Source organism: Dromiciops gliroides, chromosome 2, assembly GCF_019393635.1.
Source record: "Dromiciops gliroides isolate mDroGli1 chromosome 2, mDroGli1.pri, whole genome shotgun sequence".
Classification (NCBI taxonomy): Eukaryota; Metazoa; Chordata; class Mammalia; order Microbiotheria; family Microbiotheriidae; genus Dromiciops; species Dromiciops gliroides.
Window position 1 is genome coordinate 491,620,961 of NC_057862.1, and position 27,282 is coordinate 491,648,242.

Below are 27,282 nucleotides of genomic sequence, written 5' to 3' on the forward strand. Positions count from 1 at the left end.
AAATTTTCTAAGCTGTCCCAAACATTTCTAAAACCCAGTTGAGTGCTGACTGTCAATGGAGTGAACTTTCTGCTTGGAGTATAAAAAGAAGCCTGCATGCCAAATTTTACCCAGCTTAGCACCAGAAAGTGTTGCATGTAAAAATACTTTAATGTATAATAAATATTGCAACCTAGTTTACCTTGTGAAAGTTGAATGAGTTTCTAGAGCCATCTGCTATTAACATGATATGATGAGGGGCAGCTAGGTGGTGCAGCAGATAAAGCACCGGCCCTGAATTCAGGAGTACCTGAGTTCAAATCCGGCCTTAGACACTTGACACTTACTAGCTGTGTGACCCTGGGCAAGTCACTTAACCCCCATTGCCCTGCAAAAAACAAAAAACAAAACAAAAAAACAAACAAAAAAACCCAACATGATATGATGAAAGGGGGGAGAGAGGGAGGAGAATTAGCTTAATCAAAAGAAGACTTGGCTTCTCCTGCCTTGGCCGTGTGGCCCATGGGTTGCTGAGGAAGGCAAAGCCTGGATGTTGGGCCCCACCTGCATTGCTGGCTTGCCCAGACTGCTACAGGGGGTATACCGGCAGACCTTGTGTCTCTGGGAGTAGGGGTCCCTTAGCAAAAGTGACTGTTGATAGCACTCTAAAATACCAGGCTATCTTTTCAACATACCTAACAATAAAGGTTACACACACAGGAACACATTTAAGAAAAGTAAGTCAGTTTAAAAGTATTTTATTTTTTTCCAGCCAAATGACTGGTTAACAAGAGTAAACTTCTGAAACATGCTCTAATTATAAATCACTGCATTCGGGACATTGAAAGTAAGAGATGATTTAGGTTATACAATATATACAGTTGCTCTGCAATTACACCAAAATAATCAAATGAATGAATTGAATATTATACATCTCAAATAGCATTCTACGCTGCAGATTTGGTGTTATCCACTCCTTTTGAAACAGTTAACACAGCAACCAAATAGACTGTGCATAACATTTCAGAATCATCATCCCTTGAAGTTTGCTTTGATGAAGAATGGTAAATGCAAAATGCCAGAATCTTGCAGCTGAAATTTATGAAAAGTAAACTTTAAATATAGATACCTAGGGGCAGCTAGGTGGCGCAGTGGATAAAGCACCGGCCCTGGAGTCAGGAATGCCTGAGTTCAAATCCAGCCTCTGACACTTGACACTTGCTGGCTGTGTGACCCTGGGCAAGTCACTTAACCCCAATTGCCTCACTAAAAAAAAAAAATATAGATACCTACAATGCATTCAGATTTATCTCTGCCTGCCCCCTTTTTTTTTCTGCAAAAAGGAGCAATACCTCAAAGGATGTTAGTGGGCAAAGTACTGAAAATGTATTTCTGCTCTGGCAAGAATAATAATATTAATTACCTGCACAATAACACTACCAAATTAGAGCTTTAAAAAATGCCAGGATGTATCCCAGACATGTACCACTGAACCTGACTGAGTAGTGTCTGGGACCAGAACCCAAAGACTATTGTAAATTTGACTTTATTTCACAGCTGACACCAAATCAACCAAATGCTGACTGCAAGTTTCATATCCTAGGAGAGTCTGTGTTAAAATAGGAGAAGGGAACTGTGCAAAATAGGGCTGTTTACTTTCTTGCATCTTACCAGGGAATTAAAAATATTTCCAAAAACAAAAATGGAAAGCATCAATTAATAAACATAATTGTAGTGCTAAACTAAGTCTACAATTAAAAACAAACTATTTTTACTGGGAACTTTGGAAAGTACAAAGAGAGCAACTTCAAAACTCAACAGAAACAATAATACATTCCAGTTTTTTTTCTTTTTCACTTTTTTAGTGGCTTAAGAAATGAGTTAATGCATCAAGAAGCTATACACAACAAGCTTTTCACATAAAAAAGACAGGCAAGCACAATCAAGTGTACCATCTTCAAAAAAATAAATCATTAACAACTTTGTCCTAACATTCAAACAAACTATTTCCTTGGGTACTGAAAGCTGGCAAAGGTGATTGCTGAGACACTGTCAGTGATATCTGAAAGATCACTAATGGAGGGGTGGGGGGGAAGAATCTACAGGGCAAAAATCCCTTCAAAGAAAAAAGAAGAGAATACAGACTACAAAGTGAGATTAATAAGCTTGATTTGAGTCCTGGCAAAAATCTAGAATGAACTACTAAAGAAATAGTTGGGGAACACCTAGAAAAGGAACTCAGAAGAGCCAGGCTGGCTTTTTTCAAGACCATCTCATCCCCAAGGTATTTTTTGACCCAGTTACAAAAATTGTGGCTCTGAGGAATATTACAGATATAGTTTACCCGGATTTTTAGCAAACTACTTAATAATGTATCTTACACCACTCTTGTGGAAAAGGAGATATGTTAGATGATGGAATAATTATGTGGATTAGGAACTGGTTGAATGGCCACAGGCAAGGAGTAGTCATTAATGTTTTGGTATCACCTTAGAGGGCTATTTGCTCCAGCCCTGGATTCAGGAGAACCTAAGTTCAAGTCCGACCTCAGACAGTTGACACTTACTAGCTATGTGACCCTGGGCAAGTCACTTAACCCTCATTGCCCCACCAAAAAAACTAAATAAAAAAAAAAAAAAGGTTTGCAATGGGATGAAGCAGGAACTTAAAGTTGGTCCTGTGCTGTTCAACATTTCTATTAGTGGTCAGGTAAAGGCGTAAGTACCATGCTCATCAAATTTGCAGACAACACAAACTTGGCATGAATAGCTAACACAGTAGGTGACAGTCAGGATTCAGAAACATCTTGACAAGCTAGAACACTGGGCTGAATTCTAGAAGACATAATATAATAGGATAAAAGTATTATACCTGAGTTCAAAAAATGAACTTCAGAAATAAAAGGAGGAATGGCTAGAAGTTTTTTTTTTTTTTTTTCAGAAAAAGAACAGCATTTTTGTGGACTACAAGTTTGAGTCCCTTTTGTGATAATGGCACCAAAAAAACAATAACACACTGAGCTACATTATGAGGCACAGCTTGCAGGAAGAGTAAGTTGGTTGACAGTTGACTGTGCCTTGTTCTCCATTTCACACATACAATATTCTGTTCTATTTTGGGTACATTTTAGACTAGTACCTTCTAGCTGAAGAACATCCATAGGAGGGGCAACCAGAAAGGCCTTGAGTCTACACCATATGAGGATCAGTTAAAAGAAGTGGGGATGTTTAGCATGGAGTGGGTAAGTCTCACAGGGTTCATTGATAGCTGTGTTCAAATATCTGAAAGGCTATGATAATGTTGGAGGAACTGCACATACTGTGCTTACCCAGAAGGCAGAACCAGGACCAGTGGGTGAAAATAGCAAAGCAAATTTAGGTTGGATTTGAACTGTCCAAAGTGAAATTACTTCCTTGGTATTTCCCCTTCATTGGAGCAGAAGCCAGATGTCACTTTTTTGCATATGTTGGGGTGGGGATCCATTTTTAGATATAAATTGCACTAGATGTCTGCTGAAGTGGCCTTTCCAACTCTACAATTCTTTTATTCTATAATCTGCATTTATGAAACTCTGTAGAAAGCCTCTAAGCTCTATCTTTTAGGCCTTCCCTTTACAGTAGAGTTCTTGGTGATCTCATCAAGTACCCATTGGTTCAATTACCATCTCCTTGTAGATGATTCTCAAATCTATATGTTTCAGCCCCACCTCTCTCATCAGTTCCAATCCTATATCACCAACTGTGTTGTTCATCTTCACCTGGATGAGCATGTCTAAAATGGAATTCAATGTCTTCCTTCTGAACCCACCTCTTTGTCAAGCATACCTGTTTTCTTAAGGGCACAGCACCACCATTCTTCCCATACTCATCTCTTTCCTCTTTCTCACTAGTCTCCTCAGTTCCCCAATAAGTTTCAATCTGTAGATCCTACCTTTATAGCATCTGTCACATCCAATGCTTTCTCTCCACTTGCATGATCCCTACCCTAGTTCAGACCCATATCAACTCCCCATTGGGCTATTTCAATATTATCCTCAACTAGTCATTCTGTCTCCAAGTATTCTAGTCCATCTTCCACATAACTACTAAACTGATATTTCTAAATACAGTATAAATGATGTCACTTTCTTTTTAAGAAGCTTGAATGACTTCTTCCCATAGTTTTGTTTTTTTTAAGTCATGCTTAGTGACATGTAAACAGGAGATAACCGTTAGTTTCCATGTTAGTAATAGTGGGTGGTAACTGAGATTGTAATGTTATGATAAGGGTTCAGATGTCCATACATAGATAGCCCTAGACTACTCACCATGTGCACCTCCAAGGTGTTGGTGCCCATGTGCAGGTGGGCTTCCTACTAGAGGATCAGGTAAATCTGTGAGACCCAAGCTCCCATTATCAACACCTTGCTGTTCTGTTTCACGGAGTCTTCCTGCTCCTGCACATTCATTAGAAGACCTGTGTTTGCAGGGTATAGAGCAATAAAATCCATGTGTGCCCCAAAGCTACCATATTTACCAGCAACAGGCTCTGCAACTAGATTAGGTCCTTTCTGGGACTGAGAATATCTCCTAATAAAATCATCTACTGCAACATGGTTACAGAAATCTTTTACAAATCCTTGATGGTTGTAGTTTATTTCTATTAGAAGATACCAGGGGGTGGCTAGGTGGTGCAGTGGATAAAGCACCGGCCCTGGATTCAGGAGTTCCTGAGTTTCAAATCCAGCCTTATACACTTGACACTTACTGGCTGTGTGACCCTGGGCAAGTCACTTAACCCCCACTGCCCCGCCAAAAAAAAAAAAAAAAAAGATACCCACATGTATACACCAAACTATTGAAACGAGCGTATTGGACACATGACAAGTCACCATGACACCCATACTATGGACTGCCCCCCACAATGAGAAAAGCTATTACCATTTTCTCATTTCTGAGGATACATCCTTTGTAGCAGATGCTATGGGAAGTATCCAGGTGCTCAAACAGAGGGTAAGTTATCACATCAAGGCTGGTAAATTGGGATCCAGCAGCTTGACTAAGTATACTCTCAACTGTAATGCTGATGCTGGTTCAGTCAGTGACAGCTTAAGGAAGTGATATTACCATCCTTCATTACATGACCAAAATTACACCATGTAAGTGCTATATCTGTACACAGGAGTTGCTTAATGACATTTGGTATTAGCCAAATACCAAATACCAGGTTAGTCAATTAGCCAATACCAGGTTTTGCTGGAGGTGTGTTAATTTAGCTTGAGATATCTCCCACCCTAAAAGAAAATGCCAGCAGATATAAAAGCAGAGTAGAATGCTCACCTGCGCTTGGTCTGACAAGTTTTGCACAATAAGGTCAAGAACCTCCAGTTTCTTTTTTTTTTTTTTAAGTGAGGCAATTGGGGTTAAGTGACTTGCCCAGGGTCACACAGCTAGTAAGTGTTAAGTGTCTGAGACCGGATTTGAACTCAGGTACTCCTGACTCCAGGGCCGGTGCTCTATCCACTGCGCCATCAAGCTGCCCCAAGAACCTCCAGTTTCTGAGCCAGGGTTACATTGACTGTCCAGGACACATGAGCCTTGATTCCTTCAATTACGCTTCTATGAGCTTGGTCAGCCTGATTTGCTGCACACAGCATAGTTAATGTTTCAGTGAACCATAGCTGATCACTGGATTATGCTGGTGTCATTAAGGATAATTTCAAATGTCTCTGGGGCTTCCAGCAGCCTTGGGAAGAAAGGCCATGCGAGTACCTGTGAATCCAGGGATGATGTCATGCTTTGCTCTAACCAGTTTAACCCGGATTCATTTGTTGACCATAAACAAGCAACCAATTTAGGCTGCTGTCTATACCCATCCCCCCCCACCCCAATTCTTCAGTCCTCGCCTGTCCTGAAGGAAAACTAAAGGTGATTTGATACCCAAGGTTACAACTGGTCTTGATTTTCTAGCTAATATTACTAGAGGAAATTGAGACTCATAATGTAATTAACATTCAGTGATTGTCAGAGAGGGGACATAATAAGCCACACCCAGAGGCCAATCCACTTTCCCCAGTAGTAGCCAATTAGAAGACTTGGCAACTCCTCCACCCTCTCCTTTCCTAGGTCTCAATAAAGTGTTTTATTTCTGGACTATAGGGTCCCTGGCTTTACTGAGGTTGTCAGAGAACCTACATAACAGCTTTATGCATCACTGTTAATAAACTGATGTCTTGCTCAGAGAAAACATGCCTCAGTTTCCCTGTTATTGGCATTGTGGCATCTTGGCAAAGATACTTGGAGTGGTTTGCCATAGAAACTGAGACTAACAGGGTTAAGTGACTTGTCCAGGGTCACACAGCTAATAAATGTCTGAGGCCAGATTTGAACTCAGGAAGATGAGACTTCCTGATTCCATGCCCAGCAGTCTATCCATTCTATGTATTTGGCATCTAGCTGCCAAATTATATAATATTTGTAGCACAGTGCCTGGCACATGGTGGATGCTTAATAAATGCTTAGTCTTATTGTGTTATCCTCTTTTTTTTTTTTTTTTTAGTGAGGCAATTGGGGTTAAGTGACTTGCCCAGGGTCACACAGCTAGTAAGTGTTAAGTGTCTGAGGCCGATTTGAACTCAGGTCCTCCTGAATCCAGGGCCGGTGCTCTATCCACAGCGCCACCTAGCTGCCCGTGTTATCCTCATTGAGCATGAAGGACAACAAACAACCAACCCCCAACAAACAACCAAATTACCTACCCATATATATATATATACACACACACCCATATAATATACACACATGCAAATATATGTATGTCTATATACACATAATACACACAAATAGTAATACTTTGATACTTTAATGGAGCCATTGATTTCATGAATGTAATTTCCTCCACAGAGCAGATTTAACAACCCACCCATGTCCTTTTCATCCTACGCATTTCTTGTTTCCTAATCTCCCTTATTTCCTCTACAGCTGACAGACCCAATCTGTTGGAGGCCTTCTTTTAGAATTTTTACCATTTTGTTAGTATGGCTACTGCACCCAGGCTGTCCATCCTCTGCTTTTTTTATAATACTAGTTCAATTCCCTCTCTCATTATTCTTTTCCTTGATAGTATAGATGCTATACAAAAAAGAAATGTAACATAATGGATAGAGAGCTAGCCTTGGAGCAGGATGACCTTGTTTTGTCATTCGTTCTTGAAGAGGACCAATGCCATCAGGAGGATGATGTTTTGACTTGCAAGTGAATTGGATTTAAATGAGGCAGGGATGTGAAAAGTCATCAGCTTCATTCTCTTCTCCAGTCACTGGAGTCCAGTGGCAAGACATAGGTCAGGTCGAGTGGGAATGGCCCCAGATGCAGTGAGAGATCCTGGCCTTTTTAAGCTAAGTCAGGAAAACCTAGGTTCAAGTCCAACTTCTGACACATGCTGGCTATGAGACTAGAAAATCAGCCAACCTCTCAATACTCTAAGGAACTCTAAAGTTAGAAGTTACAGAGAAGGTACTGATCATGGAATTCTTGTACCATGCATTAGGTTCAGTTCCCATCTTTTACCACTTCTTGTGTTTCTACCGGTAATAGTCTACATTCTATTCATACCTATGTCTTTCACTTGTCCTTTAAGTTGCCTGCAATTCTGATTATTATAGTCCATAATCTGCAGTAGTACAGCATCAAATGTGTTTCACTGAAACAAATTACTGTTCAAAATTTAGCATACACAACCCAGCTTGTTCTTCCTTCTATTTAATTCTTGGTCATCTCATCAGGAGTATTCATCCTGACCAAAACAGAAATACTAATTGACTTAAAACTCAATGGGCTAGGGGCAGCTAGGTGGTGCAGTGGATAGAGCACCATCCCTGGAGTCAGGAGTACCTGAGTTCAAATCCGGCCTCAGACACTTAACACTTACTAGCTGTGTGACCCTGGGCAAGTCACTTAACCCCAACTGGCTCACTAAAAAAAAACACCAAAAAACTCAATGGTTACCCACAGGGTATCTTATGCATGTGATCTGGGCAATATACACTGTTCACCAACTTGGATTTTTCCTGTATGAATTATTAAGATTTTTTCTTTTGGGGCAGATAGGTGGCACAGTGGATAGAGCACCGGCCCAGGATTCAGGAGGACCTGAGTTCAAATCCAACCTCAGACACTTAACACTAGCTGTGTGACCCTGGGCAAGTCACTTAACCCCAATTGTCCCACCAAAAAAAAGTGTAGGTTCTTTGTCCCATTTCCTCAAGGTATTGATCAGCTCCAGGGTTTAGACAATGATAACAACAACAACAACAACAAAAATAACAAAAAAAAAAGAAGACTTTTTCTTTCAAGTGGCTATAGGAACCTTCATATAATATTCTGGGGCAACAAAATGTGATCTGCAAAAAACCCAAAAACATCTAGGGGACCTGCAGTGTTTGGACTCTGTATAGTACATCTTCCATGATAGCAATGAACACCTCTGGTTAACACATGGCTCTGATATTTATGCCCCATTTCATATAAATCATTAGGTGATCACTGGACAAAGTCATCTAAGTGGCTATGCCTTATCAAGGAATCTAGAATAATATTAACACAGGAGATAAATCCATTGTTCCAGAAGAGCCCTTTAAGATGGTTCTGCACTAGTAGCCAAATGCTTTCATAATCAACAAACAATAAACAGAGTAGGATCTCGTATGTGCTTTTAGAGATAGTGTGGGGGCAGCTAGATGGAGCAGTGGATAGAACACCGGCCCCTGAATCAGGAGTACCTGAGTTCAAATCCAGCCTCAGACACTTAACACTTACTAGCTGTGTGACCCTGGGCAAGTCACTTAACCCCAATTGACTCACTTAAAAAAAAAAAAAAGAGGGGTAGAGATAGTGTGACTGGGAAGACTATCTGCTTTAGAAAGTAATTTGTGGGGGGGTACCTAGGTGGCGCAGTGGATAAATCACCAGCCTTGAATTCAAGAGGACCTGAGTTCAAATCCAGCCTCAGACACTTGACACTAGCTGTGTGATACTGGGCAAGTCACTTAACCCTCATTGCCCCACCAAAAAAAAAAATTTAAAAAGAAAGTAATTTGTGAAAATGTGGCTGTTTCTATCTCCTTAGATATTCATCAAAAATATTCTCAATAAAACTCTCTCTTAAAGATTTTATAGGGAAGAAAAAGAAAGCATATTAGTATGGTTTATATCTTCTTGTCATTTTTTCCTTGGCAATACTACCCGTTAGTCACTTTTTCCTAATCTTTAATATCTTCTCCACTTTGAAATATTGTTGGTGGAAAAAGTCCTGGAGTCAGGGGGGGCTCTGAATCTCACTAGTTTGTTGTGTGTCCAAGGACAAGTCATTTAACCTCTTTATATCTCAATTTCTCCATCACGATTACCTATCTCACTGAGTTGTTAGGAGGAACAAAAGAATTAATGTACGTAAACCCTAAAGTGCTATTTTCAAAACTGGGTCACCTCCAGAAGAGACATCTGTTGATGTCCAGTCACTCTTACTGACTTCTTATGTGTTATTTCAGCGTCTTCCTTTGTAGTACACTGGATGTTGTTCAGTCATTTTTCAGTTGTGTTCAACTCTTCATGATCCCATTTGGGGTTTTCTCCACAACGATACTAGAGTGGTTTGCCATTTCCTTCTCCAGCTCATTATATGGTTGAGAAAATTGTTACTTGCCAAGGGTCACATAGCTAGTAAGTATCTGAAGCCAGATTTGGACTCAGGAAGATGAGTCTAACTGACTCCAGACCTGGCACTCTATCTACTATGCCATCTGTTATTGTTGTAAATTCACTGTCATTTATGATAAGGACAGACTACAGATATAGACAAGTATCCAGGTGACTTCCCCTGAAGTTCCCTTGCAAGTTCTCACTGTGGCATAGAGATGACCCAGGTTCTAAAAGACTGTGCCAATGAGTTTAAGTTCTGAAAGGTCATGAAGGTGAAAGGCTTTGAATGTCTGATAAAAAACTGACTGTGTGTCTGAGGTCGAAGGACTAGCCTAGTTAAATGCAGAGAAGCTCACCTCTGCCCCCCAGGTGATAAAATTTTTTGTATGAAGCAATTCATAAAGAGTATTTACTAAGGATATGCATTGGTGGAGTAATCACACTGATGAAATCATAGATTCCTGAAGTACATAGAAGTATACTGTAACTAGACAATAGGATGGTTATACTATCGTGCAGAAATTAATAGATAATTTAACTCTCATATTGTCGTAATGATTATACTTACACCTTTACAATACTATTTATTTATTTATTATTAGTGAGTCAATTGGGGTTAAGTGACTTGCCCAGGGTCACACAGCTAGTAAGTGTTAAGTGTCTGAGGCTGGATTTGAACTCAGATACTCCTGACTCCAGGGCCGGTGCTCTATCCACTGCGCCACCTAGCTGCCCCTATACTATTTATTTTTAACATAAAGAAAGTGATACACACTGATCTGACATGAAAATAACATTCTATACTGTGCATATAAATGAGAAAAACAGGTACCTAAGAAAACAATTTCAAGTGAAATCTGTGATAATGGCATATCACTAAAATATCGATCATTCACACTGAAGAACATTGTAAAACATGCTAAGGAATATATCTAAAACCATTAATTATTGTTTAGCAAAAAATTTTGTCTATACGATTATGAACAGATTAACCAAGAAGGTCCATGCTTTCAAAAAACTTGAATGCTATTACAAAACACACTGACAGTCAGTGAGATGCCATATGAAATGCAAATAATCAGATACAAAAGTTGTAAATTAATGTAAAAGCAACTATTTAGAAAATATACAAGTCTTCTATGGTCAATGGAAGATCAGGAGAAATAAAACTTGAGGTTAAAGATATTCACAAGCATAGTTGATTTAGTAATTATCCTGTGACAATGGCATATTGTGAAAACAGGAACATTTTGTTTTGTTAAGGAAAAGCAGGTAAAATTAATTGGGGGGGGCGGGGCACTGAGGGTTAAGTGACTTGCCCAGGGTCACACAGCTAGTGTCAAGCATCTGAGGCCACATTTGAACTCAGGTCCTCCTGAATCCAGGGTCGGTGCTTTATCCACTGCACCACCTAGCTGCCCCAGGTAAAGAAAATTTTAAACAGAAACTATTAATTGGAGTCCAGAAAAAAATAAACTTAGAAATATTAAGTATGGTATACAGTAAGTTAGTGAAATGAGAGTAGGCTGGTTCCAAATTATGGAGGGCCTTGTATACAATTTTGGTTTTATTCTATAGACAAGTGTTGAGCTGCTAATTTTATTTTTATCAGTTGTTGACTTTTTAAAAATTGGTTTGTGACATAATGATTAGGATATAATTTATTATCTCTGTTTCTGTTAGGCAGGATAACAGATAAAAATATTTTTTTTTTCTTGGAGCAGTCAGCAGAATACCAAAGATGAAGGCATTCTAATGATAAACTCATGTCATTTCATGTATTCTTTACTGGCACAATGGGCACTCGACAAATATTTTTGAATGAATAAGTTAGGAATGAGTACTGGTTTGTGCATTACAGCATAAAATTATTATACATAAATGTGCTTTAAAACTAAATCGGAATAGAAAAAATCAAAGGAATGTTTAGCTCTTTAGGAGAAAAAAATTACCACTCACCTCCAAGTTTAGCTTGTGATACTATGAAAGTTAAATATTTAAAGTAGAAATGGTGTACTAATAACTGATTAAATGTAGAGCCTTTTAAAAAATAAGAGAATACACTAAACACCCAAGATTTCATTGGTATGGGCCTTCTCTCCATGAGTGCAGATCATCAGCTCCTCTCTACTTAGAAGCCCAACTTTACTATTGCTGTTCTTGAAATTCTTTATTATAAATTTTTTTTTTTTTAGTGAGGCAATTGGGGTTAAGTGACTTGCCCAGGGTCACACAGCTAGTAAGTGTTAAATGTCTGAGGCTGGACCTGAACCCAGGTACTCCTGACTCCAGGGCCGGTGTTCTATCCACTGTGCCACCTAGCTGCCCCTAAAAAAATTTTTTTAAAAAGAAATTATTTATTTCTTAGGAGTCAAACCTTTGGAAAGGAGCCTCTCTAAACTTAGCTTTAGCGAGAGATGTGAAATGTCACTGAGCTTGTACTTAAAACCTTTCCGGCTTACAGGACCTGTGCTTTCACTCTAATAGCATAGGCTTCAAGAACCCAAGGTTATTTCTCTACAATGGTAAGTCAGAATAGACATTCATTGAGAATAATATAACAAATAACAAGAGTCAAAACATTTGATTTGGAAGGGACCTTACAAGTCATTTAATTAATGTATCTTCCCCATAACACCTCCCATTACATAGACCTGTAAACAGAAGTCTATTGATATGCATGCAGTAAAAAACAAAGACAAAAAAATTATTAGGTGGCTAAGACAGAACTGAAACCCAAGTCTAGGACAATATATACTTGGATTGATCTATGATATCATTGAGGTAGGCCTTCATAGAGGTCTTTCAAAGTTCCATAGGTTTTTTCCTCCATCAATCTGGCTGAAGATATTTAATTTTTTCTTTCTCACTGCATCTCTTTCTTGGATAGTATTTCTATGTATGTCACTAGTGACCAAAATGCTAGAGTCTATAAACAACCAATACATATGACTGCATTGCCTTTTTCAATCTTCTATAATTTATTCAGTGAGCATGCTTTTTATAATTCAGAACGATGGAGCTGAACAATACTAATGTTAAAAAAGAGATTTGTCTGTCAGAAGCTCATGACCACTGAAAAATGCTTTACAATCTTCCAAATGCAATTTAGCCTCCTTTTCTTTTCCTAGTCAATTCTTCATTCAACTCACTATCCTGCAAGATAAGTGTTCCAATGGACTAACTCCAGCTGATTACAGGTAACAGTATGGAAAATACATAGGCAGTATTCATCTCCTTTATTCTTCATATGTGGAATACTAGGTGAAATTCTTGAGTGGCTATGAATCTCATTAAGAACATCCTGGGGAGGGGTACCTGGGTGGCGCAGTGGATAGAGCACTGGCCCTGGATTCAGGAGGACCTGAGTTCAAATCTAGCCTCAGACACTTGACACTTACTAGCTGTGTGATCCTGGGCAAGTCCCTTAACACCAATTGCCTCACATACATACAAAAGAACATCCTGGGGCTTATTGCAATCAACACAATATCATCTTCCAACAGGAGAGTTTGGAGAATGATACCATTCCTTCTCTATCTGGACCTTACCTGAAAATGTCAAAGAACTAACAAGTACAGCTCTCCCTATGTTATGCCTTGCTTGATGTTAATCACAGGAGCACTGAAGAAAAGTTATTTTTGTAGTTGCATCTATCCAAGGATCTTCCGTATGGTTTCAATATATGCCTGGGTGTGTAATTTAAGATTCTAAATGTGGGTTCTAATCTGTTCCCCCAGTTTTGGGGGAAACTGACTAAAATCACTGATAAAATGAGTTTAGGTTTTTAAGGGTTTATTGAAAGATAGAAAGAGCAAGATTGAGAACAGAATTCCAACAGCATGGCAATCCTATCTTTCCTCAATTTTCCTGTGAAGTCCTCTGCCGCCGCCGCCACCATAAAGTCAGGAACCCAAAAAGAGACAGCCCTCCCCCCGCAGGCCCTCTTTCCTCCTTCCTGTCCCCTCCCAGAAAATGGGAGGCTCCTCAAGTTGATTGGCTTGGTAGCCTTGGTGGACAGTACCCATGCGCAAATGTTACTTCCTGACACCAAGGAAAAGCCGCATGGCCTTGCCCTCTGAGGCATTCTCCTCATGGTGGAGCTTTCCTATAGTAAGTCTCCAGTAGGTGGCGTCATTCCAAACATTACATGGGGAAAAACCCACTGTAGGCAAGTCAGGACTGCCTTTTGCTCTAGAAAGTTAAATGTTTGTTTATAATCAGTAAATGATGTGGGATCTTAACTTCTTTGAACTTTTTAGACAATAGCTTAGAATAGCTGTAGAAATAATTTGAGCAAATCTGCCTGTTTTTTTTTTCATACTTTCATCAAGACTAATCTTGCTGTATAGATAGAAAGATAGATAGAGATAGATAGAGGATGTTTAAAATGTGAGCAAGCAGACATATGAACTGGTAGTTATGTACACTTGATCCCTGGGGAATGATAACGTCTGTGCTTTTTTCTTTTTTTTCCCCCAATTACTTTTTATCTTCCCATCTTTCAAAGCTATCTTGAAAACTGACTTCTTAATGTTTTCAAAACTGTAGCCTTCAGATTTCATACATACTTACTTGTATACATAGTCTGGTCTAACTACTCTTCCCGTTTTGGTCTTCTTTAGTATGATTTCGACTTCCTCATATGACAAATGGCATAGCAGTTCTGTCACTGGTGATGTTTATTATAGAAATACCGAAGGATCAAATCTTATTTTTCATCTCTTCACTGTCTTTCCAATTTCACTTCTTTTTTTTGTTGTTTGTTTTGTTTTTTGCAGGGCAATGGGGGTTAAGTGACTTGCCCAGGGTCACACAGTTAGTAAGTGTCAAGTGTCTGAGGCCGGATTTGAACTCAGGTACTCCTGAATCCAGGGCCGGTGCTTTATCCACTGCGGCACCTAGCCGTCCCTCCGATTTCACTTAATGCTTTTAGAATGATCTGGCTATGCTGAGCCTTACATCTTGATTTTTCTCTTGCTACTGGACTTAGATGACTCTGGAAAAGTGAGGCTGATGACTGCAATTCTGCCTTACTTAAATCCAATTCACATGCAAGTCATCACCTGTGATATCATGATGTTATTTCTTACAAAATGAAGCACAAACAGGAAAATTAGAAATGTTGCTCACAATCTTTCACATCCTTCTACATAAGGTTTTTCAAATTAATTTAAATTTGTGGTGTAAACTATTGTTTCCCTTGGTTGCTAGGTTTCTCCACTTGGCTCAGCAAGGAAATGAAATATTCACTGGCTCAGAGGGGTTTTGGGGCTCTTTTGGCCTCTTCACTTTATATTGGTGAAGTTTCTGTAGGAAATGAAGCTAGTCCACATTGATGTCTTCTCTTTTAGCCATTTCCCATTTTTTTTGTCATCAGTAGCTTATGTACATAGGTCGACTGAGCTGCTTCATCTGTATGTGGCCATCTCTTCTTGACTTTATCCTTCTAACAGTACTGACTTTTACTTTTGCTGTAACCAGCTAATGCTCTAATAGAACAAAGCTGTCAAAATATAGTCAAATTCCTTTTTAGATATTGTTTGATGTTTGCTGAATTTAGTACCTTTAATTTTCTTCCCTGATAAAATAATCCAGATACAGAGGAAAGAAGCTTCTGAGTAATGTACAAGTTTTTGGTTTCATTTGTTTCTTAATCTTGAATCCTATTTTCCACTCTAATCTTCTATGGACTTTTTTTTTTTTAAGTGAGGCAATTGGGGTTAAGTGACTTGCCCAGGGTCACACAGCTAGTAAGTGTTAAGTGTCTGAGGCCGGATTTGAACTCAGGTCTTCCTTAATCCAGGGCCAGTGCTCTATCCACTGCGCCATCTAGCTGCCCCCTCTATGGACTTTTGCATGGACAATACTGTGTATTAATTCAGTTTGAAGGGCTTAATTTTTCATAAAATCTCTTTGCAAAGGATGGTGTGTATGCTGCAATTTTCTTCATGGTGTTTTTTTCTCCCTAATTAATTAATTAATTTAATGTAATTAAAGTACATTACAAGAGTAAATGAGAAATTTTTTTCAATTCATAATTTTTTATTTCAATAACTGGATTCCTTTATAATCATATATTTTATTTTATGCATTTAAAAGGTTATTCTGAGGAGTCCATAGGATCTCCAGACTTGAAGGGGTCTACGAATAATGAAAGACAAAATGAGCAAGCATTATAGAAAATGATGTCTCTCGTTGCTTTTAGACAAAAAATAAAACCAACTGCTTTTATTTGCCTCTCTAGGGAGAACACACAAATCACATTTATATTTAACCACAACTTAGATCTTCTGGTTTATAATAAGGATGTCAGGGGCAGCTAGGTGGTGCAGTGGATGGAGCACCGGCCCTGGATTCAGGAAGACCTGAATTCAAATCTGGCCTCAGACACTTAACACTTACTAGCTGTGTGACCCTGGGCAAGTCACTTAACCCCAAGTGCCTCACCAAAAAAATAAGGATGTCAAAGCTGATCCCTGACCAGATCACTGCCTTGTCCTGGCCAAGGGGTTTGTATAGCTGCTCAGTGAAACCATAAGCTAAGCCATGCAGGGTTAACCAAGATGGGTAAGTCATAGTGGAGAGTTCTGACAAAAGATGATCCCACTGGAGAAGGAAATGGCAAACTACTTCAGTATCTTCGCCAAGAAAAACATCACTGATAGTCAATATAGAAATCATATTGATTATATATTTTGCAGCCAAATGTAGAGAAACTCTATTCAGTCAGTTAATATAAGACCAGAAGCTAACTGTGGCTCAGTTCATGAGCTGCTTCTTTTAAATAATAAATATTTTTATTTAAAGTTTTGAGTTCCAAATTCTATCCCTCTTTCCCTCCCTCCTCCCTGAGGCAGTAAGCAACCAGATATAGGTTATACATGTGCAATTATGTAAAACATTACCATATTTAATCATTTTGTATAAGAAAACTCAAAGAAAAAGAAAAAAATGAAAGAAAATGAAAAATAGCATGCTTCAGTCTGTTCCATCAATATCAGTTCTTTGTTTGGAGGTGGACAGTATGCTTCTTCATTAGTCCTTTGGGAATCTCCTGGATCATTGTATTGCAGAGAATAGTTAAGTCATTTACAGTTCTTCATCCAATATTGCTGTCCCTGTGCACAACATTCTCCTGGTTCAGCTCAATTCACTACACATCAATTCATACAAAGACCATGAGCTTCTTATTGCAAAATTCAGACTTAAATTGAAAAAGGGAAAACAATCAGACTACATAGGTATGACCTAACAACCCATATGAATATAAAGTAGAGGTGACGTATAGATTTAAGGGATTAGATCTGATATAGAAAGAATTTTAGACACACACATTTTTAGGCTCACAATAATCCTTCCTTTATTCTAAGGTTAACTCCTCCATTTATGCTCTTTGGACCAATGATTCTAGCCTTCTTACACCTAACACTTCTCCCCCACATAGTCTTTTTTTTTTTTTGGCATCCCCCACATATTCTTTGATTCAGTGACACTGGACTACTTTCTGTTCCTTGAACAAGACACTATCTCCAGACTCAGAATTTTCCCTGGTTTTTCTTCATGCATGGAAATGCTTTCCCTCTTCATCTCTGCTTCCTTCAAGTACCAGTTAAAATCTCACCTTCTACAGGAAACCTTTCCTGCTCCCTCTTAATTCTACTGCCTTTCTCCTCTGTTATTTCCAATTTATCTGGGATATATTATTTGTATATAGTTGCTTGCCTGTTGCCTTCCCCACCAGTCTTTGAGCTCCTTGAGCATAGGGACTGTCCTTAGCCTTTCTTTGTATCACAAGTGCTTCGTAGAGTGCCTGACCCAGAGATTAATAAATACTGACTGACTGGATTTCCTCTCCCAATTTAAATTTTTGATGGCTAGCTATATACAACCTTGCCAGTTTAGCTTTTTATGTCCAACTTCTTTTTCTGGCCTTGTTTTACATCTTTAAACTCCATGTTTCAGAAAAACTAGACTAGCTTTTCTCAAATTTAACATGTCATTTCCCACTTCTACACAGTTGCATAAGCTGTCTCTGATGCCCTGAATATATTCTCTTCTCAGTTCTACTTGTTAAATTCTTCCTTCACAAGTAAGTTCACATACCATCTCAATATTGAAATCTGGGCCTGATTCACCCAAATGAAAACATACTCTTCCCCTTCCACAAATTTTCCTGGAGTACTTTGGTTTTCTCCCTGACCTCCATCACCTCCTATCTTTTCATATAGTTATCTACATAAATTGTATTCTTCCTCCTCTTCCCCCAAATTGCCACCATGTAAGTTTCTTAAGGACTATCCTTTTTTAATACAAGGAACTCAGTATTTGACGGACTTTATTAATAAACCTCTGAACTAGTTTGATATCCTCTTCTCTCTTGGCTCCCATGACACTAAACTTTGATGGCGTTTCATCTTTCTCTCCAACTACTCTTTTTAGTTTTTTTTCTTAGTTCTCCTTACATTCCTTGGAAGGACAGAAATTCCTCCTATGGTTGTGTCCTTGGTTCTCATGTTTTTACGTGGGTTCTTCACATGGTTTGTGAACCTGATTTAAAAAAATATTTCAATGACTTTATTTTGATATAATTGCTTTTCTCAGTAATCTTTTTTTTTTTTTTTTTGCGGGACAATGGGGGTTAAGTGACTTGCCCAGGGTCACACAGCTAGTAAGTGTCAAGTGTCTGAGGCTGGATTTGAACTCAGGTACTCCTGAATCCAGGGCTGGTGCTTTATCCACTGAGCCACCTAACCGCCCCAGTAATCTCATTTTTAAAAAGTTATGTAGTTAAGAATATTACTCTGGGGAATCCTTGGGCTTCACCAGATTGCCCAGGGGATCCATGTCATAAAAAGAGTTAAGAACACCTGCTCTACATTCTAGTACAACTCACCTACTCCCACTGCTTCCATAATTACCTCTAGGCAGACACCAGGCACACAGCAGGTGCTTAATAAATACTTGTTGATTTATTGCTTTCCAAATCCCTATCAGCTCACTAGATAAACCCACCAATTCTTTATCTTTACCAGAGCCCACTGCCTTTCAACTTTCCTATTTCTTTTCATGGCAATACTGTACTGTTATACAACTTCAAATTTTAATCTTCCAATATTCCTTCTCAGTATGCACCTTCAACCTGTTGTCAAGACCAGCTAAATCTGCTGCCACAGTAGTTCTAATCAATTCTCTTTCCTACTCCAACATCATTATTCTCCCCCTTTTAAAATTCCTGCCTACAATTCATCTTCCACAATTCATCTGCCTGCACAACTCTATGCTCAAAAAAAAAAAAAAATCAAGAGGTGAGTTTCCATGACCCACAAGGTAAAATTATGCCCTCCTCCCCTCAAATACTGGCTCCACATACTTTTCCAGTCATATTTCATCCTCCATAATTCCCTGTTCTCACTTGACCTTTTCCCTCCTTCAGGTTTTCCCTTCATGTCTGAAATGGACTCCCATAAAAATCAGCTTTTAAGACTAAATTTAGGGGCAGCTAGGTTGTGCAGTGAATAAAGCACTGGCCCTGGATTCAGGAGGACCTGAGTTCAAATCTAGCCTCAGACACTTGACACTTACTAGCTGTGTGACCCTGGGCAAGTCACCTTGCAAACAAAAACAAAAACAATTTAAAAAAAGACAAAATTTAAGTGTCACCAACCTATAATATCTGGCACTTATATAGGCCTAGAAGGTTTGCAAAGCACTTTACAAATATCTCGTTTTATTTTCTTAACACTGCCAAGTGGTGGTGCTATTATTATCCATATTTCACAGATAAGTAAACTGAGGCAGAAAGAAGTTAAGTAAAATCCCCACGGTCACCCAGATATTATATCTCTGATGCTATATTTGAACTCAGGTCTTCTTGACTCTATCGTTGCCTTACTTTTCTCCTTCTAACTAGATGGGATCTCATCTTCCTTCAATTTCTTCTGGTACTCTCTCTGGATATTCCCTTCCTACATTCCATATTTAACTAATATTTGAGTTTTCTGTGCTTGTATATTTTATCTCTCCTAATTAGACAGCAACCTCCCTATGGGCCGAGACAAAATCTAGTACTATGCCTCACAAAGACTGCCAACAAATAATTCCTTGCGTTTGTCTCCGTTCAAGTTACGGTCCCCCAGTAAAATGTAATTATGCTTAGAAGAAACATTAAACGTCTGTTAGGTGATAACTGTTTGGGATGTTTAAAAAAGCTCTTTCCATATAAATTCTTTGGATTCTCAAAAAGAATCAAGTCCCAAACAAGAAACCAACCCTGGGGCATTGGTAGAGGTAGAATGTGTCGATTTTAGAGAAGAAACCAAACTTCAGCAAACTTGGGGTTGGGAGGGGAAGAGGGTCCTCAGCTAACATTTATTGGATTCGCTCGTTCATTCACTGATCACACACTTATTAAACATCTGCTACCTGTAGGGGAGACGAGGTTATAGAAGGCCCCCAAAGCTCAGGCTAGTAAGGAGACTGAGATCCCAAGGAAGACGACAATAATACACAGGGCACCAGAGCGATGCAAAACAGTATCCGGTGAAGTTTGCGGGGACAAGTCACTACTACCGGCGGGAGGGAAGGAGGTCGGGGAAGGATTCCCGTAGAAAGTGACAGAGAGCAACAAGTGAAGGGGTCGGGGGGTGGTATTTAAAAGAAAGTATGGACAACAGCCTGAGCCCACAGGCGCGGGCAGTACGAGCCCGGGTAAGTCTCGCCGCCAGTGGGGGGCTGAAGAAGTCCCCCCAGAGGCCTCCCCACCCCGGCTCGGCGGCGCGCTGCTTCTCCCTCCCCAGGCTCCTTACAGCGGTCGGATCAGTAGCTGGTCGCTCTCCTCGGCCGGGATCGCCGACATCTCTGGGGTCAGGGGAAGGGATAAAGAAAGAGGGGACCCAAAGCCACGCCACCACTGCGAAGCCGCTACAGGAGAGGGACAGCCCCTGCCCTCCTCCCAAAGCACGACCAGCACCACTTCCAGCGCCGCCGGTCGGGTCGCAGAGGCGCTCACGACCTTACTTCCGGTGCGGGCCCGGCTCACGAGGTTTCACGACTTCCTTTCGAGCTGAGGCGCGCGCAGGGCGGGGCTGAGAGAGGCGTTCTGCGCCTGCGGGGTGGGAATAGTGACGGAATCCGGGAGGTGAAGTGAGAGGAAGTGAGGAAAGGGAAAGGGAAAAAAATCTGGCTGCGGAGTGGGAGTGGCTGCCGCTGGCACCTGGGCTGGAGAAGGCCGATTTTCTGCTGAACTGAAAGCTGTTCCACCCGGGAACACTCCTTCCTCGTCCTGTAGCTGTGAGGTGAGGACCCTTCCCCCCCATCCCGCCCTGCTCCGATCTTTTTTCCTTAGTTGGCCTATTCGCGACTCCGTGCGAGCCTTCGGTTTCCCGCGCCCAGCTCCGCAGCCACGTGCCAACCAACCTCTGTTGGATTGGAGTCGGGCCTGGGCAGCTTGTCTCGGGGTGGGGGAGGGGGAGGTAGGCCTCCGGTTGCCATGGCGCCGCAGGGGCAAAGAGGGAGGCTTTGGAGGGTTGAGGAGACTGGGGAAGAATAAGAAAAATGGGCGCCGCCCTCTTCTGCGGATCGGAACGGTGGCCGCCTGACTCTGAGCTGGGAGAGACCTCCCCAGAGTCGGCCAGCCCAGCCCTCTCATTTTTGCAGATTAGGCAGCCGAGGCTCGGGGAGAAAGCGGCTTCTCCCTGTGTAAGTAGCCAGGCCGGGATTGGAACCTAGGACCCACGCGTCTTCCCCTCGTCGCAGCACCTGCACCTTGGTGGGCAGGTCTAGGAAGGCACCGCCCAGGGTGAGCAGGTAGGGTCTTTATGCCGCAGGAGAATAGGGGGTACGGGCATTAGAACATCGAGGAAACAAGGTTTCTTCCTCCTTTCTTCAGGCCACGTCTGGAATGGGAGGGTCAGTGGGCTTGCGGGGGGCGGGGGGAGCAACAGTGTGCATCACACAGTTTAGTGTGCACGGATAGGGCGCGCTCGCCTCCAGAACCCCCCTTCTTTCCTCCGCAGCCTGCGCAGACCCAGTGCCCAAGCGAGCAAGGCCGAACGTGGGCCGTCTCGGTCCCGGTCACCGGCAGCTCCCCCGGTCCCGCGTCGCAGGCCTTGATGGAACAGCTGGAGAAGGAGGCGATGCTGAGCGAGCGGAGATACGAAGGCTCCTTCACGTCGACGCTGAAGACTCTCCTGGTTTTCTCGGCTTTAATGATCACTTTGCCCATTGGATTATATTTCTCCTCTAAGTCCTATGTGTTTGAGGGTACTTTGGGAATGTCTAACAGAGACAGCTATTTCTATGCCGCGATCGTGGCTGTGGTGGCAGTTCACCTGGTACTTGCCCTCTTCGTCTACTTTGCGTGGAATGAAGGCTCACGCCAGTGGCGGGAAGGCAAACAAGACTGAAGGGAGCAGCACCCCTTTTGGAATAAGCATAGAATAAGGAAACAGGTGCAGAGTACATTTATGATTAGGTTAGGATGCAGGAAACTGCTTATGGCTCTCCATCCGAGGAGTCATTCCCCTCATAGTACAGTAGTTTGTGAAATCTGTCATTTCACTCATGTTATTTCAAAAGAAAAGGTTAGAAAGTTAATGAGCTGGAATTGATAGGCAAAGAATTCCACCATTTCACAAAGAAAATATATTTTTCAATGTTTTGATGTATTATATGCAAAATTGTCGATGACACATGCAGGTTTTATCAAGCAGATTAAACTGCATTTTACACTGGAAATGAGTAAAAACTGTTTAGGCCATTAGATATGTCTTTTTGTTTTCTTTTCATGTAGATAAGTGCTTAGGTTTAAGACACTAAAATTAATCTTTCACAATGAAAATATATTTCACAGAGTTTTGTTGTATTACATGCAAAAATTGTTCAGGACACATGCAGGTTTTAAGTAGCAGATTAAACTGCACTTTACACTGGAAATGAGTAAAAACTGCTCAGGTCATTAGATTTTTTTGTTTGTTTTCATTTCATGTAGATAAGTGCTCAGGTTTTAGACACTGAAATAAATCTTTCCCATTAATGTTGCACCTTAAGATTTATTCAGTAGCGTGAATTTTTCTGTACATTATTCTGGTTGAAAATGAATAAATCACATCCATTCATATTGAAGCAATTTTGGTTTTCTGAAGGATGTATATGCTACAATGGGGTCCTGTTTCCCTAGTAAATTGGTGAAAGAGAAATTAATGTTTTTTTTTTAGCTACACTACATTATTTAAAAAAAACTACTTTTTAATTCATCATAATTCCATAGTTTGCATAATCATCATCTAGCAAGGAAAACCTTTCTGTCATCCTAAGGTACCTGAGAAAGGCACCCCTTGAAAGTTCACTGTCTTGTGGATGAGAACAAAGTTCTAGTCAGGAACAAATATTGCTGGAGTGCCAACTCAGTCTTGTTTTTCCTGGGGTTATGAAGTTTTTAAAATGACACTGCCCTTGCTTGGAGGTGGGGAGCACACGTCAACTGGCATTCTTTTCAACCACTTGAAACCTACAGCTTCCAGTATTTGTAGCCATTTCCTAATTTTAGAGAAATTATTGATTTAAGCAAATTTCACCCACCTCTGATTTCCAAGTTTTTATGGTGCATATTTATATAGATCACTTTGTTATAGGTCAGTTTCACTATGGATCTTTTTACTAGAAACCAAATTTTCAATATCAGAGCTTCCTTGTAGTGAAAGTTCTGAGATGAGGTAATAGGTCTCCTTAACCTATTCAATTTGCCTTTGTTACTGGTTTTTCTATATGTGATTTAAAGTAACTGAATTCTAAAAATAGTCTGAGGGAATGAGGAGACATGATTAAAGGTAAAAATCAAATGAAAGGATTGAAGTTTACATTATTGAGAAGTAATAAAAAGAATGTCTGAATTTATTGGCCCCCTGTTCTTGCCCTTCAGTGTTGTCTGCCAATTCAGACTGCTTGTAGGTGGAAAATATGAAACTTAGACTTCCTGCAAAGGCTGCTTTTTAGGTCAAGAGATGTCTTCTGGAAGTCTTTATATCAATTGTTTTTAACAATTTCTTACAACCTACATAAGTTATGTGGTTTCTTTTTACATCATTTCTTGGCTTTTGTGCGTGGGGGGTTGGGTGGGGTAGGCATCTTCCCTTTTTTTTTTTTTTTTTAGTGAGGCAATTGGGATTAAGTGACTTGCCCAGGGTCACACAGCTAGTAAACGTGAGGTGTCTGAGGCCAGATTTGAACCCAGGTCCTCCTGACTCCAGGGCCGGTGCTCTATCCACTGCGCCACCTAGCTTCCCCCTTCTTCCCATTTCTAAAATGAGTTTCCAGTGTGACATTCTACTATTCTTCATCCTTGCAATCCCAATTGTTCACCTAGTATATAAACTCTGCTCTATTTGTTATGTGCTTAGATTAATAGGTAAATAGAAGCAAGCTCTTAGTCACTTCTGTTAGAATGAGGTCCTGAAAATTTGTGTAAAAAAGGACAAAACCATTTTATTTTCCAAGCAATTGCTTTCTCAACGGAGGAGTCTCTTGTTCAGTTGTTTTTAATCATGTCCAACTTTCATGACTCCATTTGGGGTGCCATTTCCTTCTCCATTTCATTTTACAGATGAGGAAACTGAAGCAAACAGGATAAAGTGACTTGTCTAGGGTCACAAAGCTAGTAAGTGTCTAAGGCCAGATTTAAACTCAGGAAGATGTCTTCTGACTCCAGGCCAGGCACTCTATTCACTATACCATCTAGCTGCCCTGTTGTACCATCTACCTGCTGGAGCCTCCTACTTCACGACTGTCCTTCTGCATGCTACAGAGGGTCAGTGACAAATAGGGCTACTTTGGAAAGTGCTTCACTGAAGAGTTCCCTTTGTACAGTTCATGTGCCTTATCTAAAACATTTTAATAAAAACTTTTTATTTTGAAAAAAAATGATTCTACTTCATCAACATCTACTCTTGAGAGCTTCTTGGCAAGTGGACTCCAGCACACCTCTGAGTGTTTCCTGAAGTAGAAACAGGCCCAGAGAGATGAAGTGATTGGCACCAAATCAAAAAGCATTTATGAACTTTAAAAAGTTTCAGTTAAGCATTTATTTTCTCTTACCCCCCATTTGAAAAAAAAAGAAAGAAAAAACTCTTGTAGCAACAAATATGCATTATCACACAAAACAAGTTCCCACTTTGCCCATGTCCAAAAAACATGTTTCATTATGTACCCTGAGTCCATCACCTCAATACTGTGGTAAAAAAAAAATGAAAGTTTTTTAATAGTCGGTTAGGATAACTGAAAGATGCCAGTTTTTTTTTAGGACCACCCTTTTGGGGAGGAGACAAACGGCATGAGCTACGCACACCAGTCCGCCTGCAACGCACATCAGATTGCCTGCTGAGCGCTCGACTTCCAGGGTGCAAGCTTAAAAGGCAAGGAGAGAACGGAAGTGGGGGCTTTTTCCTGCTCTCCTGGCTGCGCTGCACAGATAGACGCTGACTGGAGTTCGACTCAGCCCGGCTCTTGGTTAGCAGCATGCGCTTGACTCAGTCTCTCTCTCTCTCTCTCCCCAAAGGTGGCCTTGGGTTTTTGGTGAGTTTTATACGGAATATAGACCAAGCTTAGATTTAAGACGATTTGCTTTGTATTTCTACTTTCCTATCCCTCTAATCAACATCACCTTGTAACTACCATACAATAAAAGCTCTAACTAGAAAATCAGAAGCTTCTTCAATTTACTAGTCTGGGAGATAAATTTAGGGAAAAGTTAAGTAGGGGAGATTTATGATCTAATATCCAATTTTAAATCTCAATACCATGAGGTAAGTAAGAAGCATGTTTCATCTTGGGTCCTCTGGAATTGTGGTCATTGATTGGATCAGAGTTCTTAAGTTTTTCAAAATTGTTTATCTTTGCAGTGTTGTTACTATGCAAATTGTTCTTGTGGTATTTAAAATTATATGGGGTTATCCTATTTCTGTCCCAAGTTTTAGGGAAAATTAGCTGGGGTTTCTAATATATATAGCTACTTAGAAATAAGAGGATACTGTACCAGTTTGGGGAGGTAAGCATTTATTAAAGCATATTAAATATTAGTAAAGAAAGAGAACACATGACTCAGAAAGTTCAGAAGCCCTACGTACCTAGGATAGAAGAGTGAGAGAGCAAGGTGCTGCCGCCTCCTCCAAGTCTCAGGCTAAGAGCCTGTGAGAGCATGTATGAGCAGAAGCTTCCTGTGGGTTTGGAGGAGAGGCAGCCCTTCCATGCTGCTCAGAGCTAATTGGCTAGCATCATTCAAATCTATTGGCTTACTGGACTTGAGGGTGGTCCATGAGCAGTACATGTCAGAGTATGGAGCCCTCCTAGGAGAAAAAGCCTTCTGGTAGGTGTGGTTTTTAGTGAGGTAACTTCTATTGTCTGTATTCACAGTCTGAAGTCCAACTACATTTCCTTTGAATTTCTCCAGACTTTGGGCTGGCCTTAAAAAAGGTCTGGCCAGGCTCTCTGGGTCTCATAGAACCCTATTGTTTTCTCACATTCTTTAGGTTCATTCTTCATCAGTTCCTAACAAGTCAGTATTCTCTGAACAATAATTTAAGTTCTTATTATGTGCCAAGCAGTGTTAATAAGCGCTGGAGATACAAAACCAAAAATGTAATTCCCTACATGATTTACACATAAAGAGTGATACCATAAGCAAATTAAGAGAGGAAGGAATAGCTTATCTGTCACATTTATGGATGGGGAAGAATTTAGGACCAAAGATACAGAGAGCATTATAAAATATAAGCAAAAATTTTGATTATATAAAATTTAAAAACTTTCACACACAACCAATGCAACCAAAATTATAAGCAGTGCAGAAAACTGGGAAATAATTTTTGCAACAACTATCTCTGATAAAGGCCTCATTTCTCAGATATATAGAGAACTGAGTCAAATTTTTAAAAATACAAGTTATTCCCTAATTGATAAATGGTCAAAGGATATGAAGGCAGTTTTCAGACAAGCAAATCAAAGTTATCTATAGTCATATGAAAAAATGCTAAAAACCATTATTGATCAGAGAAATGCAGATTAAAACAACTCTGAGGTACCACTTCACACCTATCAGAGTGGCTAATATGACAAAAAAGGAAAATATTGGATGTTGGAGGGGATGTGGGAAAACTGGAACACTAATTTACTGTTGTTAGAGTTGTGAACGGATCCAACCATTCTGAAGAGCAATTTGGAACTATGCCCAAAGGTCTGTAGAACTGTGCATACCCTTTGATCCAGCAATACCACTGCTAGGTTTATATCCCAAAGACATACTCAAAAAGAAAAAAGACCTCTTTGTACAAAAATATAGCAGCTCTTTTTGTGGTGGCTAAGAGCTAGAAATCAAAGGAATGCCCATCAATTGGGGAATGGCTGAACAAACTGGTATATGATTGTAATGGAATATTATTATAAGAAATGACAAGCAGGATGATTTCAGAAAGGCCTGGAAAGACTTATATGAACTGATGTATTTTGAAGTGAGCAGAACATGCACAATGACAGCAATATTGTTGGAGGAAGAACTGTGAATGACTTAACTATTCTCAGAAATACAATGATCCAAGACATTCCCAAAGAACTAATGATGAAGCATATTATCCCC

General features: G+C 40.2%; 1 protein-coding gene across 3 annotated transcripts; it reads left to right on the forward strand.

Moving 5' to 3' along the window:
* The first annotated feature begins 20,761 nt into the window (after nt 1-20,761).
* LOC122744065 (vacuolar ATPase assembly integral membrane protein VMA21-like) lies at nt 20,762-24,985 on the forward strand. 3 transcript variants are annotated; one of them, XM_043989401.1, is made up of 3 exons: nt 20,762-20,953; nt 21,315-21,464; nt 21,674-24,985. In XM_043989401.1, exon 3 carries the CDS (start codon nt 21,770-21,772, stop codon nt 22,061-22,063), a length of 294 nt encoding a protein of 97 aa, XP_043845336.1. In that variant the 5' UTR covers nt 20,762-20,953; nt 21,315-21,464; nt 21,674-21,769; the 3' UTR covers nt 22,064-24,985. The 3 variants fall into 3 exon arrangements, with proteins under 3 accessions (XP_043845336.1, XP_043845338.1, XP_043845337.1); XM_043989403.1 differs by having other exon boundaries at nt 21,315-21,456; XM_043989402.1 differs by lacking the exon at nt 21,315-21,464 and having other exon boundaries at nt 20,763-20,953.
* Nucleotides 24,986-27,282: the final 2,297 nt, after the last annotated feature.

What these genes read in the sequence shown, in the direction of transcription:
- LOC122744065 (XM_043989401.1), top strand. Translation starts at nt 21,770, where the DNA reads ATGGAACAGCTGGAGAAGGAGGCGATGCTGAGCGAGCGGAGATACGAA.